The following is an 18596-nucleotide window of genomic DNA, read 5'->3' on the forward strand; positions in this document are numbered from 1 at the left end:
GAGAAGAGGACAGGCCCATTCTGGTTGCTGGGTACCTTGGCTCGAGGGTTGAATATCAGTCCCCTGTGCAGGGCAAAGGCAACGCGCTTCACAAGCTCTTTCCTTATTCCATCTTCCAGCAACTGCTTTGGATCCACCTAAGTGCCAATCAAAGTATTAAATGATAGTTATGAAAAATTCAGTCCTGACGAAATCCAGAGGAAAGATGGCCTCCAGAATCTGCAGTGGAGCATTTTCCTACCTCCTCACTAAATGATGTGAACTTTTTTCCTTTCCTGCTCCTGTGATCTTGCACAGCTTGGATGGAATTGTTAAACCTGTCACCTTTTAAGGACTCTGTTTATTTCAGCAAAGTTCATGATGATAATTTTACAACATGACATTTCAAAGATGGTGAATAAGGAAAGTTTTAAATGGCCTCACATTCTAATTAATGCATTAACAGTAAAAAGTGCCTTTTCGGAGCAGCGGGATGAAGGACCTACGACTGAATTTACAGATGCATGTTCTTCCTTTAGATTTTATTTCTGGGCACTTTATATCCATATGAACAAACTTAGATTTGAGTTTGGGTCACTCTGTAAATTGAATAATTATCTTTTCTTTCAGCATTCTTGGAATTAGGCAGATAAAATAGGAAAGCAAATCTGCTATCTAACTCTACAAGCTTATTTTGCTAATTATTTCACCTATAATGAAAAAGCTTTTGTTATTCCTTAAAAAAGTCTCTTACCAGATCCATAAAACATCAAATGGTTTTTACAGACTCCCTTGAATTCTCTGAGACTTGTTTCTTTTACTTTCAATTTGTAAAGAACCATTATTTTAAAAAGTCATAAAGGCAATTAATAGGTTCCATCTGGTTTTGATTATATTTAAATTTCAAATAAGACAACTGCAATGGGAGTTGCAAAAACACAAAAGCCAGAGAAACACATTAAATTACGTCAATATCATTCAGTCAGGGAAATCCGGACTGTGGAGCAACTAAAGGTGAAAGGCCCTGTGTTCTTCAACAGATGAATTATAGCGAAAGAAAGGAAAGGAGGGCCAGGTGCGGTGGCTCATTCCTGTAATCACAGCACTTTCGGAGGCTGAGACAGATGGATCACCTGAGGTCAGGAGTTCGAGACCAGCCTGACCAACACAGAGAAACCCTGTCTCTATTAAAAATATAAAATTAGCCAGGCGTGGTGGCACATGCCTGTAGTCCCAGCTAGCAGGGAGGCTGAGTCAGGAGAATTGCTTGAACTCGGAGGCGGAGCTTGTGGTGAGCTGAGATTGTACCATTGCACTCCAGCCTGGGCAACAAGAGTGAAACTCCGTCTCAAAAAAAAAAAAAAAAAGAAGAAGAAGAAGAAATCTATAGATCAAAAAAGACTTAAAAGACATAACATCGTTTTTCAAATGGGCAAGTCTAAGCTATAGTCTGGAAATTAATGACATATAGTTTCATTGGATAATAAAACTATATACAGGAGGCCTGAGATTAGGTCAGAGTGCATGAGGGGCTTTCAGGAGTGGGGCTGGCTAAATCCTATTTCTGGACTTAAGTGGTAGTCAGAATGACTGGTGTTTACCTTGTAATAACCCAATAGGCTATCCTTTCTTTAGTTTTCAGCATCTGTGCTTTATTATACAATAAAAAGATAAATTATAAAGATATAATCAATGAGTACAGAGTCAAAGAAGTATCATGAAGCTTTCAAGTAAATATTCCTTATAAGAACAGATTTAGTGAAAGAGTTCAATGCTTTCATGAATCTAAAGATCTCATGCAGCTCTTCTAATCCTTCCCAGATTCTCACTCATCTGTGGAAGTGTTCACAGCTGAGAGAAAGCCATCTTCACACAGCCCCTTCCACACATTTCTATTCCCTTCCCCTGAAGTTAACAACAGTAACTGTTTTCATATGGATCATCCAGACCTTTCTCTATTCATTCATATGCAAAAATATCCATCCTTAAACATATATTTAATTTCAAAAATCTAAATGGGATCATATACATATATATGTGCAGAGACACGCAAGTATATCACACACATATTATACATATATACACACAGATATATGCATGTATATCACACACACTATAAATATATACACACACACACACATACATATACATACATACATGTTTTTCTGCAATTTGCTTTTTTCATTTTCCATCTTGGAGATTTTCCAGTAGTAAATTCTTTTTGAATCACTCTAGACCAATCCACAGTACGAATGCGCCATGGAATATTTTTTTTAACCATTCCTCTACTGATGGATGTTTAGATTACAGATGCTCCTTGACTTAAGATGGAGTTACATTCCAATAAACTCGTTATAAGTTGAAAATATCGGAAGTCAAGGATGCACTGAATATACCTAATCTACCAAACACCATAGCTTAGCTTCCCCTACCTCAAATGTGCTAAGACACTTACATTAGCCTACAGTTGGGCAATATCATTCAACACAAAGCCTATTTTATAATAAAGTATTGAATATCTCATGTAATTTATTGAATAGTATACTGAAAGTGAAAACCAGTATGGGTATCATCATGAAGCTGAATCATCGTAAGTTCAAGACCATGTATATTTCTTTTCTTTTTTTTTTTTTGCTGCCTCTAACAATGAATGCTTACATCTCTGTGTGTATCTCACTTGTTCTAAGTCATATCAACCAAATTGAACCTACACTTTTTAAAGTGTTTGAAATACAACCTCAACACTCTAAGGTTAAAGATCAGTGAGGGACACAGGATTACTTTTAAAAGCCCTTAGTTGCTATTGGTAGACTAGCAGAGATAGTCTACTGGGTTGAATGGAGTTGGTCAGCAGGATATTCCTTCTGCTGTTATTATCTGAAAGATTGTGGGAAAAGATTAATATTTTACCAAGGAGTCTTTCTTTTGATAATTATTGTTAATTACCTGTATTAGGTTTTATTACATCCTTCTTATAGTGGTCACTTTGCAGTCTTAGGATTTATCATCCTGTGCGTAAGAAGTGAGTAAAATGCATGTACGTTCTCTGCACATCAACTGAATTCACCTGGGATCAGGCCTAAACCATGTTTAGCAAATTCTATTAACATTCTAGGAACTACAATGGTATTTCTTTTAGCATACTTCCAGAAAACACATACCAAAGTTCCATTTAGGTTCATTTCCTCTATTTTCTTTGATTTTAATAATGCAAATATTAATATGGCAATTAGGAATGTTCAGATTCTACTGATGTCAGATATATAGAAAAATAAAGAAAAGCACCATAAACTATACGAATGGGCTCATCACTACTTACCACAGCATTCCAAATTAAAAAAGCAATGAGATACTACCTTATACCTCTTGGGAGAGCAAAATTAGAAAGTGGATAATATCAAGTATTGGCAAAGATGTAAGCTGTTAAGTCCCAATGGTCTTCTGATATTTTCAACTTGTGATGAGTTTATTGGGATGTAACACCATTGTAAGTCAAGGAACACTTGTATCTCAACATCCATCAGTAGTGGAATGGTAAATACACCATGATGCATTCGTACTATGGATTGGTGTATAGCCACTTGAAAAGAATGTAGATTTCAGAGGAATTCTTGCACAGGTCTGGAGTGGGGATATGCTCAGAGACGTTCATCATGACATTGGCTGTGATAATGGGGGGCATAGGTGTCTGTCCCAAGCTGGATGGTTAAGAAAAATGTGGAATTCTATGCAGCAGTAAAAAGTAACCTACTATCTGACCTATAGCAATATAAATTGCAAAAGCAATAACCAGTAACAGAAGTTGGAAAAAGAATGAGACTTAGAGCACAATATGGTTCAGATAAATCAAAAGTACATGCACACATCAAATAATGCCATATGCTAAAAACAAGAATACTTGCATATTTAGGAACATTTACCGAACACACAAAGTTGGTGCTACCGGTAATGGAAATGGAAGCACGGATCCAGGAGAAGAAAAAACCAAACAAACAAAAGATGAGAGGAGCTTGCATGCCCCAGTGATGACAGTGGTCTGTTAAAAGAGGGATATGATTATCTTAGCTCTCTGTACCTGGGGTGTGAAATAAAAATACTAAAAATGAAGGAAGGAAAAGAGAGAGAGAGAAGAAAGCAGTTTTGCCTAAGGAAATTGAATTTTTTTTTTTTTTTTTTTTGCTTTTCCCAAAAGTCAATCAAATACATTTTTCTTAGATTTAAACAACTCTTTGGTAAAACAGTACTAGCACCACACATTTTCCGCAGAACTACAAGATAAAGAAATTCCCACTACCTTCAAGTATTAAGAGAAATAGATTACAATGCTTTCTCTTCCTCCATCAATAAGTGAGTAAAACGGGTCGGGCACCGTGGCTCACACCTATAATCCCAGCACTTTGAAAGGCCAAGACAGATAGATCACTTGAGGTCAGGAGTTTGAGACCAGCCTGGCCAACAAGGTGAAACTCGTCTCTACTAAAAATACAAAAATTAGCTGGGTGTGGTGTTGCGTGCCTGTAGTACCAACCACGTGGGAGGCTGAGGCATGAGAATCACTTGAACCCGGGAGGTGGAGGTTGCAGTGAGCTGAGATTGCACCACTGCACTCCAGTCTGGGCAACAGAGGAGAGAGAGAGGCTGTCTCAAAAAACTAAACTAAAATAAAATAAATGAGTAAAATGAAGACCAAAACTGGAATGTGAAACAGCAAGATGATGTCACTCCCTTTTGCACACATGATAGTTACCACAAAAATCCAAACAGCTAAGAGTCATGGTACCAGGCCACACAGACTAACAAAACTGTTACCTTGATGATGCCAACCAAAGTCGTTTTCATCATTAAGATGCCTTCAGTAAAAATGGAAATAGCATGAGTAAGCTTGGCAACCTATAACAAAGAAAAAGAGGTATGAAAAATATTTCCGATAAAAGACCCATCATTTCCGGGAAATCAGAAATCATTGGCTAATAGTCCTGGAATGAGCAAAGATAACAGGAAATGAGCCTGCAGCTTTAGGACACCTGTGTCCACATGTTCTGGACAGAAATGAGGCTCTATGGTATAACTGAAAGCCCACTGTTAGACATATTGGGAAACCGAGTCAGAAGACATCAGTTCATTCTTTCACGTTTGACAAAGCATTTCTCCTTTAGGCTTCATTTCCTCATGTCTAAAATTTGGGATAGAACTCAATGATCTAGATGGGCCCTTCTGGCTAGAAAAGACTATGAGACTGCGAAGGTAACCTCCTCTTCCCTAGCCTCCCGATTATTTGCAAGCAACACCAGCAGACATTGACAGGGTAGACAGGTGCTAGCTATATTGCTGAATCAGAATAAACGTGGAAATATCAAGCTTGATAATCTAAGTCCCTGACATATTTCTTGGATTTGTGTCAGAATGGAAAATTGACACTGTATATCATATTTTCAATCTTCACTTGATTTTACTTTTGATGTCTTTAAATTCTAAGTCCAGGGAGAAAAAAATCAGAGGTGTTTGGGGAGAAGAACCTCTGAGGCTGCTGAACTATTATTGAGTGAGCTTAAAATCCGCCTACAGGAAATGGTTAATGGAATATAGATTACTTTGAGCTGCTCAAAAAGCAGGAACATGATATGAAAAGTCAGGTAATGTAGTTCAAAGAGAACAAGGGCTGCTTTAGCAAGACTGTTCTAGAAAAAAGTGGCCAGCTAAGCTCCATTTCCCCTGAGAATACTGAGGCAAACAAGGACCTTAAATGACACCAGGAAAATGTCAAGAATAAAAGGTGTGATTATACTAAAATCGTAAAACATGTTTACCATTGCAAATGTGAGAAAACAAGTCAGAATTGGTCTGGTGGTCCCCAGAATACGGCAGGCGACACAGGCCTGTGATATTTCATGACTTAGTTTTTAATATGAAAAGGCAGAAGTCAGAGGACACAGTACCTCGTATCGTGGGCCCAGCTGAGCATAGTCCCTCAGCTTGTCTTTGTCCAGGCGGGTAGGCACTTCAATAATGTCGTGAGTCTGAAGCTTTATGATCTTTAGAAGAGATGTAAACATGCTTTCTGGGATGATCTGCAAAACCTTCAGTGAAAAGGACAGAAGGAAACGCAATGAACATCCGTTTTACTTTTCTTGGCTGACAAATATTAGGATGGCAGTAAACAACAGCAATTTGTCTATATAGGGGGATGCTGAAAAATGTAAAAGAGCTGTTTTAATAACTGCTAACAGGCACAGGGCTCCATTCCTTTAAATATTAATTGCTTACAGAATATAAAGCTAATCCTTCTAACAATGCAGCAAAAAACCGTATCATTCCCACTTTACAGATTTTAAAAAGATCGAGGTTCAAAAATGTTAAGTAACATCATTATAGAGGACTCGGCTAGTATGTGACACCAGTAAACTTTGAATTTAGGCCTGTCTGGCTTCATGCTCCATCAGAAGTTATTAAAACAAGAATCAAAATTCCCATGAAAACCTGAATTGGGCTGTGACCGGGAGATGCTGGATCTAGATCTGGCTCTTTTACCAGATATGGCTCTGTGATTTTGAAGAAACTATTATAATCTCTGTTTCTACATCTATAAAATAGACGTAAATACCATCAACATTTAAAACACAGAAATAAAAGTTCCTGGCAAGTAAAAACATCTGTACATCCACAGTAGCAATAAGTTTATTTTTAGGTGTTACAAATTTCTGGAATCAGATTTTTAAAAGGGAAAGAGACACGGATATACTTTTTGGGGGCCTAAGCATAATTTTTGTATTCAAAACAGCAGTTATCTGGTAAGAGTAAATATCACCCTGATGCATTTCTTACTTTTCTCACATAGGATACCAACTCTCCAGAATAGTACTGCGACACGCTGAGCAGATCCGGGCTATTTGCCTGATTAATACGAAGAAGGGGCAGATCCAGGGCAGAGGCAAGCTGGAAGAAAAATAAGGCATATCTGTTTCTCTGTTTCAAAAAGAGTCCTAGAAATCTTCTTTTCCAGAAAATGTAACGTACAACAAAACATTTGGGTTTTACCCAACAGAGGGCAACAACCACTGAGTCTCATCAGTATCACTAATAGTTACTGACAATACAGTTTTTGAAAAACCCTAGTTAACTGTAATAGCAGTGGTTCTTAAACTGTGCTCCCTGGACCGCTAGCTTCAGCATGACCTGGGAACTTGTTAGACACGCAAATTATTGGGGGCCACTCCACACTGACTTAGTCGGACACCCTGGGGGTGGGGCCCAGCAATCTGTGTTACAACCAGCCCCGCAGGTGATTCTGATGCATGCTCAAGTTTGAGAGCCACCGTGCCACAGAAGATAGCTACTCCTGTGTGGAAATCAAGACATCCTGACTGACGCACTACTGAATCCGTCCAATCTAATATGCCGTCAAGTGTAAGAAGTGCCACTATTGGCCGGGCGCGGTGGCTCACGCCTGTAATCCCAACACTTTGGGAGGCAGAGGCAGGTGGATCACGAGGTCAGGAGATTGAGACCATCCTGGCGAACACGGTGAAACCCCGTCTCTACTAAAAAAGACAAAAAAATTAGCCGGGTGTGGTGGCAGGCGCCTATAGTCCCAGCTACTGGGGAGGCTGAGTCGAGATGGCGCCACTGCACTCCAGCCTGGGCGACTGAGCGAGACTCTGTCTCAAAAAAAAAAAAAAAAGAAGTGCTATTATTTTATATGTCACTCAGAAAAAAATTAAATGCTGACAACTAAACTATGATATGCCATCAACGATAAAACCTATCCCCAGTTACAGGAATGTTAAAACATGAAAAAAGTTGTAGTAGCCAGGCGCATGGTGCACGCCTATAATGCAAGCTACTTGGGAGGCTAAGGCAGGAGGATCGCTTGAGCCTGGGAGTTTGAGATACAGCCTGCGCAACACAGTAAAACCCCATCCCTCTCACCCCCACCTCCCAAAAAATGGTGCATCTCAGAATTGATATATATGGTACATGGTAGCTCTGTCAGAAGACATTGAGTAGACTGGGCTTGGTGGTTCACACCTGTAATCCCAGCACTTTGGGAGGCCAAGGCAGGAGGAATATTTGAGGTTAGGAATTCAAGACCAGCCTGGCCAACATGGTGAAACCCCATCTCTACTAAAAATAGTAAAAATTAGCTGGATATGGTGGCGAACGCCTATAATTTCAACTACTTGGGAGGCTGAGGCACGAGAATTGCTTGAACCTGGTAGGCAGAGCTGCACTCCCGCCTGGGAAACAAAGCAAGATTCCATCTCTAAATAAATAAATAAATAAATAAATAAATAAATAAAATAAATAAAAGAAGACACTGAGTAGATTCTTTGTTCATTTACCACGAACTGAAATTACTATGAGAGCACGGGCTGCGCCTATTTTTCACCAGTATTCCCTGTTATTGTAGATCTTAATACTAGTTTGTAGCAGAGGCTCAGTAATTTTTTGAATGAATAAGGGAAAGGACTTAATTCACGCCTAGGGAATAAAGGACACAAAAGACTCACATTTTTAGTACACAGATAAAACTTAAAAAAAAAAAATCTACTCTTCACTTAAAAATAGCATTCTTGAAGATATTCCAACTTATAAAATAGTATTCCTGAAGATATTCCAACTTATATTAATTAAAACTTTAAATGTTTCTGGCATCTTTGAAACTATGATCTCATGGAAAAACTGCTAACAATTTCAGTCTATAAAAATATTGAAATTATTTACCTTCCTAAAAGGATAAAATCTTGGGCTGAATTAATGAATGAGGTATGAATGAAGGCCAACTCTTTCCCAGTAACAGAGAATCTCACTGTGTTTTGCTTACCTTTAGGAAGGTAGCTCTGAGTTTAGTAACCATGGATGGATTTACCCTTATGCTTTCTTGCATGATGGATGTGAAACTGTAAAAAGAAGAGAGATGGGAAGAAGATGTTCCCAGGGCCTTTCATCTACAGCAAATGTCAGCACTGCCTACATTACCTGTCAATCAACTGCCAAGCAAAAGAAAGGTCCCCAACGATCTGCATCGTGATCAGAACCTCCTCTTTAATGTTAATGGTTCTAATCATTTGATGAAGAAACTTTCGAGTATCGGCAAGAAACTGACATACTTGCAGATTGGATTCCAACTGGTGGAATTCTTGAACCTGTGTTACAGAAATACACTTAATTTAAAAATCCTGAATGGACTCTATGGTGCTCATTTGTTCTTGAAAACACTTCAACTAAAGCACACTACTTCTGACGATTTCAGTATTAATTATAACTCTAAAAATATATAATCATACCAATTAGATAGGGTTATAGATTATGAGTAAAAATGATGTTTTGAATAACAGAGTTGGCCGGGTGCAGTGGCTCACGCCTGTAATCCCAGCACTCTGGGAGGCCGAGGCAGGTGGATCACCTGAGGTCAGGAGTTCGAGACCAGCCTGGTTAACATGGTGAAACCCCATCTCTACTAAAAATACAAAATTAGCTGGGCGTGGTGGCAGGCGCCTATAGTCCCAGCTACCCGGGAAGCTGAGGCAAGAGAATCGCTGGAACCCAGGAGGTGGAGGTTGCAGTGAGCTGAGATGGCGCCACTGCACTCCAGCCTGGGTGACAGAACTAGATTGAATCTCAAAAAAAAAAATAAAAAGAGTTTATGGTTATTTTTCTGCTGCTTTTAGTTATCATTTTAAATCTAGTTAAATACACAATTAAAATTTAAGAGTGGTGAGGTATAATTTTTTTCGTACAATCATTTTTGAGTTGAAAGAAAAACAATAAACTATTTTTTCAGAAAAGAAAATACACCGCTTACAAGCATATGATCATTATATAATTATTTTTGTTTTTTTATGTATTCCTTTCTGGTTTTTTTCCCCAAGGCACACACTTTTTTACAACTCTAAAAATGGTATACCCATGCAATTTTGTTTTTGCTTTTACCTCCTTATCACAATTTGCCCAATGCTTCTATGTTATTTTTATAATTATGTTTCTAAGAGTACATGTTTCCTCAAGTTAAAATATTGTAATTTTTGCTACCATTCTCTTCATACTAGTCATTTATTTCTCCAAATTTAGGACACTATCTGTTACAGGAAACATATTAATTCACATTGCTTTTACTTCTGATGAAATAGTCTCTCAGATATATTTACAGGAACAGACTGCTGGGTGGGTCATAAGGTGTGATTCACGATCCAAGAAACTTCACTTAAAAAGCCTTTCCTTACCTCCTCCAAAGCTTGTATCAGTTGCACAGTTTTTCTGCCCGCAGCAGTAGAATCATCATAATTTAAAGACAATATTTGTTTTGAGATCTCTCTGAACCAAGCTTGAAGGTTTTCTAGTAATACAGAAATAAGAAAAGACTACTGAAATCCTCGAATTCCTGTAGCTGTGGCTTTGAATTTAACTAAATAATCTTTTACAAATTCAGTTCCTCAGCGCTTTTACCATGGGCCTAACACTAGGAATTTTCCAAATGACAAAAATGCCTGGAGCATGCAACATAGTAGAATAAACTTTCTACATAAATAGCTTAGTCTATAACACTTGGCAGACAAATACTAAAGGCTCAAGTACATGTTATATAAATGGTAAGTGTAGAGGTGGTAGTGACAGTGCAGAAGAGTTGGAAGGGAACTGAAGGATGTCCCTAGTTACCAGGGAGAGTTTTCTGGCGAAGCGAGGAAAGGTAAAGATCCGGATCATCGGAGAGATGAAGGGTATTGTATCCAGATGAAAGGCAGACACAGGCAGAGGCTTCAGGGCAAGAATGACAAGAGCATATCGTGGAGGGCAAAGAAGAGACCAATATGACAGAAGTGTAAGGTGTGACTGGTGAGTCACAGGGACGTCTGAACAATGCAGGGGGTGCCATTTGCACTTCTGAACCGGCAGACATTTCATACAGTAGAGAAAGAGAAGGGTGTCCACATGCTCTGAGTACCCTCAGTGTGTCAGGCAAAGTTCTAAGTATTTAATCTTCACAGCAATATAGGGAGGTGGAATGTGTTAGCCATTTCCCAGATAAAGAGGCTGATGCTCAGAGAAACTGAGAATGTTATGCAGGGTGACGCTAAATGGCGGAGCCAGGACTTACAATTGTCTGTCCAAGTCCAAAAACTCTATTTACCTCACCAAGTTGATCCCCTAAAATTTTTGTTTATCAATGGGGTGGTTCCACATTATTAAAAGGCCTTACTTACTTATGATCTAAGTTATTTCAAGAATTAGCATGACGAACACTCATAATTTTGAAGATTTTTTTAGGGCTGAGGGACAGCGATGGAGTAGTAGGAAGAGCATGAAATTTGGGGTCTGAGATGAGCAAGACCCAGGCTCTTCACCTTTGTACCTTCAGCAAATGGTTCCATGCTTAAGCCTCAGTTTCCTTATATATATGAAATAAGGATTAAGATGCGTATCCTACAGGGTTGTGAGAAAAAATTATGAAAGTATGTCCTAAGTTGTAATAAACTATACAGCCAGAAAAAACATGTAAAATTGTTATTTCATCTCGGAAACAAAGTTGGCATTTTTAAGGGCCTAAAAGAAACTATCACAGAGATTAATGCACTGATTCTAGGCAGCTAATGGGGTCAGATTGTTACACGTGATTGTTTTGCAGATCACAATATGATAACCATAATATTCATTCTAGACTTCAGATTTCATATAACAATATAGTGACCTGCAAAACATGTTTCTAGTTTATATCACATCATTATATGTTGGCTGACTTTTCCCTATAGGAACAATAATACAATTTGGAAATATATTTTTGCCCAACCACTCAGCATCAAAGAAATAAAAGCCAAAATACAGTAATCACAAGCTCATACTGATTAAAAATAATAGTTTTTAAATAAGAAGCTACACTACTAAGCAATTCTATGGTATAATTAACTTCATCAGAAATCGATCGGATAGTTAAAACAAAATTAACCATTAAAAAAATTGTTGCCATAAAATTCAGAATGGTTTTTTGGGAGCAGTTAGAAATTTCTTATGTATAAAAATTTGAAATGGTGCCAGAACTTTCCTATAAATAAAATTTCCTAGAAGTAGTAGGATCAAAATCATTAAAGTAAAATCTGAGTTTGTGTTTTTTCAAAACTAGTCTGCAGTACCTTCTTCTGCTACTAGATACCAGGTGCACTGGTGAACAAGAATCAAGCAAGACCAGAAGAATTTTAGCTATCATCTATGCTGGTAGATTACTAACATTCTTGGATGATGTATCCTTCTTGAGAAGATCATGAGAGTTATAGATCCTTTCCCCCCTTTCCCCAAATCACATAAACTGACACATTAGTTCTGCATACCATGGAGGTGAAGGCCAACTGTGACTCTCTAAACCCTTGTCTATGAACTGGAGTTACCAAAACCCCTGGTTTAGCCTAACCTCGCGTTTCAAAGATAAGATACAAAACCTGAACTCTAGAATGGATATGAACATTGCCCAAGAGAGCAGAAAGCTAGACGCAGCCAGAACTAACCTTCAGATCTTTATTAGCAACACTAAAGAGGGAATATCATAGGATGCAATAATGAGAACATAAAGCCTTTTTAACCTGCCAGTTTCCAAGGTTTCAAATAACCTGTGCATACATTCCAAACACACCAGTATTTCCTCTTCAGCAATTACCATTTTTCTCCACTCTGGTTAGGGGTTTCACTCCTGAAAAGACATCAGCAAGCTCAGTCATCCGCTCCGAACCCTCTTTCTTGTAATGCTCCCATTTGGTTTGCTTTTCTGAAAGCATTTGCTTGAACATCTGTTGAAGTGACAGAAAAGATTTACTTACTTAAGAGAAAATCCAGACTAGGCAGTTTATGACGAGAGCTTGAGGAAACCCAATTTAAATTTTAAATAAGAAGTTACACTGTAAATTAACAGTGACCCTGATGCCATCTCCTTAGGCATTGATACTTTGTAGAAATTCAAGGACAAACCCAGACCACCCCCAAAACAGTAGTTCTCATACCAACTGTACATCAGCACCACCAGGAGGAGGGCTTTAAAGTTTTCAAATTCCCAAGGCCCACCCCTAAAGATTTGGTTCAGGTGGTCTTGAATAGGGCTGGAAATCAGCATTTTTAATGTGAGATTAAATTTGTGACCACTGCTCTATGGTTCTTTCTAGGCAACAATGTCTGCAACTGTAATTTAAACAGTCAGGGATACTCTGTATTATCTTCTCTGATGACTGGGGAATGAACTAAATTAACTACAAAAGTTCTTTGTTTTATTATACAAGTTTGTTTATTTTTATTATTATACAAGTAATTATGTTTATTTTTATTTATTTATTTTTTAGAGACAGGATCTCACTCTGTTGCCCAGGCTAGAGTGCAGTGGGGTGATCATGGCTCACTACAACCCTGAACTTCTGGGTTCAAGTGACCCTCCTGCCTCAGCCTCTCAAATAGCTAGGGCTATGGGCATGCACCACTATGCCTGGTTAACTTTATTATTTTTTTGCAGAGATGGGGGTCTTGCTATGTTGCCCAGGCTAGTGTCTCAAACTCTCGGTCTCAAGTGATCCTCACTCCTCGGTCTTCGCACACTGTTGGGATTATAGGTATGAGCCATTCAACCACCTTAATTCTGTTTATTAATTCACTCCTTCATAAAATTTAAATTCTACAAAGTCTTGGGCAGAGAAGAAAAAGGTGTAACTCAGGGGTTTTTTTTTTTTTTTTTTTTTCCTGAAACAAACTTAAAAAACATACTTATTTCTCACTAAAGGACAGGCCATCTCAGACAAGGGTGGATGGTTTTTTACACTGGGTTCTTAGGAGGTAAACAGGCATGAACACTGATTTCTCACTTAAGAAATTCCTCACTTGCCAGCAACATAATGAATCTTGAAAAGCCGAGTAATGGGATAGGGAGACTCCATCTGCAGGTAGAGAATCAGGGCTCTGTGGAATTTTGCAGGGCCTGTAGAGGAAGAATCTTAGTGATCTGGACAGAATGACTAATTGACAAAATGATGAGGGAGAGGATGAGGAATAATGAAATTATTTATAGAGTCTACCCTAACTTTCTGAGTCCCTCGGATCAATCAATGCCATTTGACAATGGCAAAGTAACAACATAAGAGCACTCTGAGGCCTTCGTAAGAGACTACATGGCATCAAGCCCTTCAAACACGCATTCACATGAACTCACAGGTTTCACATCTTGCAGGATGGAATTTGGGATAAGGGATGGTCCCTGAATTAGGAAATGCGCTGTCATATAAAGATTAGAAGAAACACAGGTCCAATTACTGTGTCTATAGCATACTCAGAAAGTGATTCTATAAACAGTGCAGGATGGGAAGTAGGAGAGAGGAAGCACAGGTTAAAGAACCAAGCTGAAATGTCAGAAATTCAAATATGTCATTTCTTTGAGCAATTTGTATTGGGTATTTTTTTTTCTTTTTTACCAGAGCTTTCCTGAAGACCTCTCATGAGTTGGTACTCCTTTATGCTGTCTTGTTTCCTGTCTACCAGGATAGACAGAAGGAAGCTGTCCATTCTGTTTCAATAGATTCCAGAGAACAGACTTATCATTAGAAATATAGGCTTGGTCAGTCAGATAGCCGAGGTCTGTCCTGATTTCCACTCAACAATGCTGAACTACATATTATCTATAGAACTCTTGGGTCCCTGGGGCTCCAGTTCATAATTCCAACTGGTCTGAGAGCCTTTCTTTCTTTTTTTTTTTTTTTTTTTTTTGAGACAGAGTCATGCTCTGTTGCCCAGGTTGGAGTGCAGTGGCATGATCTCGGCTCACTGCAACCTCTGCCTGCGGGTTCAAGTGATTCTCCTGCCTCAGCCTCCTGAGGAGCTTGGAATACAGGCACATGCTATTGAGCCCAGCTAATTTGTGTATTTTTAGTAGAGATGGGGTTTCGCTATGTTGGCCAGACTAGTCTCAAACTCCTGACCTCAGGTGATCCACCTGCCTTGGCCTCCCAAAGTGCTGGGATTACAGGCGTGAGACACGGTGCTCGACTGGGCATTTCTTCCTTGTGGGCATTTTTTCACTTGCCTTTGAAAGGCCACTTTTGCTTTGACCTGGTTCCTGTTCTTGGATCTTTCCTGTTTTTTCACCTTGGCTTAATCTTTCTTTCTTCCCCCACTATACTGACAGGACACCTCCTAGATGGTAGGGACACACTTTGTTCATATTTACATTTCCAGCACCTAGCAAAGAACAGAGTAGCTTTTCAATAACTATTTGCTATTCAGAGGGAAACCATTAAAATTATTAACAGATTAAAAAGGAGCAGCATTCATCTGATTTGATAAAATTATACCCAGACAAATCACTGAAAACACTCAGCACGGGCATTATCATTATGTTAGTAGTCAGCATCTACTTTTTCTGAGCTACTTAGTAGGGGAATGTAGTGTCCTAGAAGATAAAGAAACATCTAGTACACTAGTAACCAAACTGAAGCAAGATGAGGATCTGTTCTGAATGGGTATAAATGTCCGGGCTAGTTCCTGGGCCCACCTGATCCAAGCCCCCAGGGTTACTGGTTTTAAAACCTGGGCATTCCCAGGTACCCATCATTTTTATTATGCCCATATAGGCTTCTTTAGAGGTAAGACTAACCTCAGTTATTTTCTTCAGTGAACTCAGATGCCTTAAAGTCCTCAAGATGACCTTGTACAAATGCTAATCACCCACCCTATTTAATTCCTTTTCAGTGGTTCTCATGGCTCCTAGGATAAAGACCAAAGTCCTGCAAGGCCTAGTATGAGCTGACTCCTGACTACCTTTCAGCCTCATTTCACACTACCTTTCTCTCACTCCCCTCTAGCCAACTGGTCTTTCAGGTCTTTGAATTGTTTATGCTCCTCCTCACCCAAGAAGACTTGATATTCTTCCTGTCACTGGAATGTTCTGCATCACACTCCCTACCTTTTTCTAGCTAACACCAACAGATCCCTTCCCCAGGCCCCTTCAGAAGCTCTTGTGTCTCTTCTCATGCAAGTCTACCAGGATGCAACAGGATACTTTATTTTAGGTACTTGGAGAACTACATTTCTTTCCCTCAGAGCAAATATCTGAGTTTGTATTTACATTTTTATTACTGTGATTTTTTTTTTTTTTTTTTTTTGAGACAAGCTGTCACTCTGTTGCCCAGGCTGGAGAGCAGTGGTGCGACCTTGGCTCACTGTAACCTCTGCCTCCCAGGTTCAAGTGATTCTCATGCCTCAGCCTCCCCAGTTGCTGAGACTATAGCCATGCACCACCATGCCTGGCTAACTTTTGTATTTTTAGTAGAGACAAGGTTTCACCAGCCTGCTGACCAGGCTGGTCTCGAACTCCTAACCTCAGGTGATCTGCCCATGTTGGCCTTCCAAAGTGCTGGGATTATAGGCATGAACCACTGCACTTGGCCTATAGTGATTCTTTAATTAATGTCTATATTCCCCATTAGGCTATAACCTCTACCATCTTGTGTACCTTTCCCCATCACTGTATCCCCAGTGAAAGGAGGCATTACATGCTTGTTAAATTTTTATTCCTGTCCTTTTACTATAAGAACTATCTCAACAGCTCGAATCTGTACCTGAATCAGAGACAGAGCAAGTAATCCTAGTCTTTTTTTTTTTTTTTTTTTTTTTTTAGTATTTTTAAGCATAAAAAAGCTAAGACTGTGGTGATATTCATTCAAATATTTTTACCTCTTTGAGTATAAACTCAAATTGTGCAGTATCCAATAGCAGCTGGAAGAGGATCCTGGGATTGTACCGAGAGTCTGTTAGAATCTGGTCCTTGATTTGACGAAAGCGTTTGTTGTTTGGGTCACAAGCTAGAAATAGGAAAAGTGTTATCTGCTTACTAAATGTGTAGAAAATATCTATGAAATAGATAAATTCTTAAATATCTTCCTTCATTTTAACCATTTAAAAAGTAATTAGCAAAATGTCTATCAATAAAAGATGGTGAAATATAGTATATCTATGCCATGGAGTACAATTAAACTATTAAATGACAGTTGAAACTGACATGGAGTGTCATCCTTGAGAGACTGTTGAATGAAAAAAAGCAAGCTGCAGAACAGTGTTTCCAAATTTTGTGAGCATTCTGTGGTTCGTTTATAGCAACTGCCTAAAATGAATGGGCAGAGCCTCATTGTACTACTTCATACTTCATAGCTGGGTGGCTTCCTCACGTCCTGTCTGTTGGAGTTGCTTTTGCTTTAGGCATTGATCCCTGCCATTCAGTAACGGACTGCTATCCCTAGAGAGGCCTGTTTGCAAGGCTGGCTCTTGACTGGCATCTGGGAACTTGAATTTCACGAAGAGCTGCCATCATTTTGAGAACTCACAAGGTCAGCTCACTGAGGCTTAAACGTTTGTACAAACAACGTTTTCCTTCTGGAAGTCTGGAACTTTGGTACGTGCTGGGCAGAGGCTACCTAAATGCGCAGCCCCAATAGAAACCGAAGGAAGCTGAGTCTAATGAGCTTTCCTGGTTGACAACGTTTCATATGCATTGTCACGACTCACTGCTGGGGGAATTAAGTGTGCCCTGTGGGACTCCACTGGGAGAGGATGCTCGGTTGTGCCTCATTCCTCCAAATTCACCCCATGTGCCCTTTTCCTTTGCAGATTTTGCTTTCTATCCTTCTGCTATAATAAATCATAGCCGTGAGTACTACTAGATGCTGAGTCCTCTGTGTCCTTGTGGTGAATCACTGAAGCCAGAATGGTCGTGGGGAATGCCTGACACAACAAGGACAGGCTCCTCACACAAAGACGAGGGACCCCCAAACAAGAAGCAGCAGACCTGTGGCCATCCTGCTCCTTGTAGAGGCCAGAGGGCATGGCAAGCACTCAGTTTTCTGAACTATCCACTACCCAGGCACAGGGAGCTTAAAGCAACTAGGCCAAGGTCACAAAATTAGGCACTGTATCCCCAGTGACAGGAGGCATTATATGCTTGTTAAATGACCGAAGGTAAAAATACTGGATGTCCTAATTCTTAGGTCATCCTATCAGCCAAGCTAAACCATTTCAAATGAAATAAACGCCAAGTTAAAAGAAAAGAATAGAATAAAAAATACTGACATTTGCTTAGACTGGTTTATAAGGCAAATTATTTATCTAAGAAAGAATAAGTAGAATAAGGCAAAAATACAAGGCAAAGCTACTGCTGTGGTTTGAATGCATCTTCCAAAAGTTCATATGTTAGAAACTTGGTTGCCATTGTGGCAGTGTTAAGAGGTAGAGCCCTGGGGGGCAATTGTGTTATGAGGGGTCCACCCTCATGAATGGATTAATGCCATTACCCCGGGAGTGGGTTAGTTATTGCAACCGTGGCTTTGTTATAAAAGTGAGCTCTCTCTTGCACCCACTTTCTTGTCCTTCTGCCTATCTCCCTATCTGGCATATATTGACCCTTGCTAGATGCTGGCACCATGCTCTGGGACTTCCCAGCCTCCAGAACCGTGAGCCAAATAAACTTCTTTATACACTTCCTACTCTGTGGTATTCTATTATAGCAGCAGAAAATGAACTAAGACAAATAAAGTCAAAGTCAAAATAAAAACTCTAGGACTTAAACAGACTTTGTCAACAAGTTCACAGCTGATAGGTATAAGGTCCATGGT

At 39.3% G+C, this 18596-nt stretch overlaps 1 protein-coding gene across 1 annotated transcript in view; it reads right to left on the minus strand.

Annotated features, from left to right (window-relative positions):
• WASHC5 (WASH complex subunit 5) overlaps positions 1-18596 on the minus strand; it is a 71429-nt gene that overhangs the window by 22955 nt on the left and 29878 nt on the right. The window contains exons 10-18 of the mRNA XM_008001518.3: positions 16666-16793; positions 12620-12749; positions 10200-10312; positions 8956-9122; positions 8801-8876; positions 6802-6912; positions 5916-6056; positions 4789-4869; positions 36-137 (exon numbers count right to left, since the gene is read on the minus strand). Of these exons, the coding sequence (XP_007999709.1) occupies positions 36-137; positions 4789-4869; positions 5916-6056; positions 6802-6912; positions 8801-8876; positions 8956-9122; positions 10200-10312; positions 12620-12749; positions 16666-16793 (1049 nt within the window). The remainder of the gene's footprint in view (positions 1-35; positions 138-4788; positions 4870-5915; positions 6057-6801; positions 6913-8800; positions 8877-8955; positions 9123-10199; positions 10313-12619; positions 12750-16665; positions 16794-18596) is intronic.

This window comes from Chlorocebus sabaeus, chromosome 8 (genome assembly GCF_047675955.1).
Source record: "Chlorocebus sabaeus isolate Y175 chromosome 8, mChlSab1.0.hap1, whole genome shotgun sequence".
NCBI lineage: Eukaryota > Metazoa > Chordata > Mammalia > Primates > Cercopithecidae > Chlorocebus > Chlorocebus sabaeus.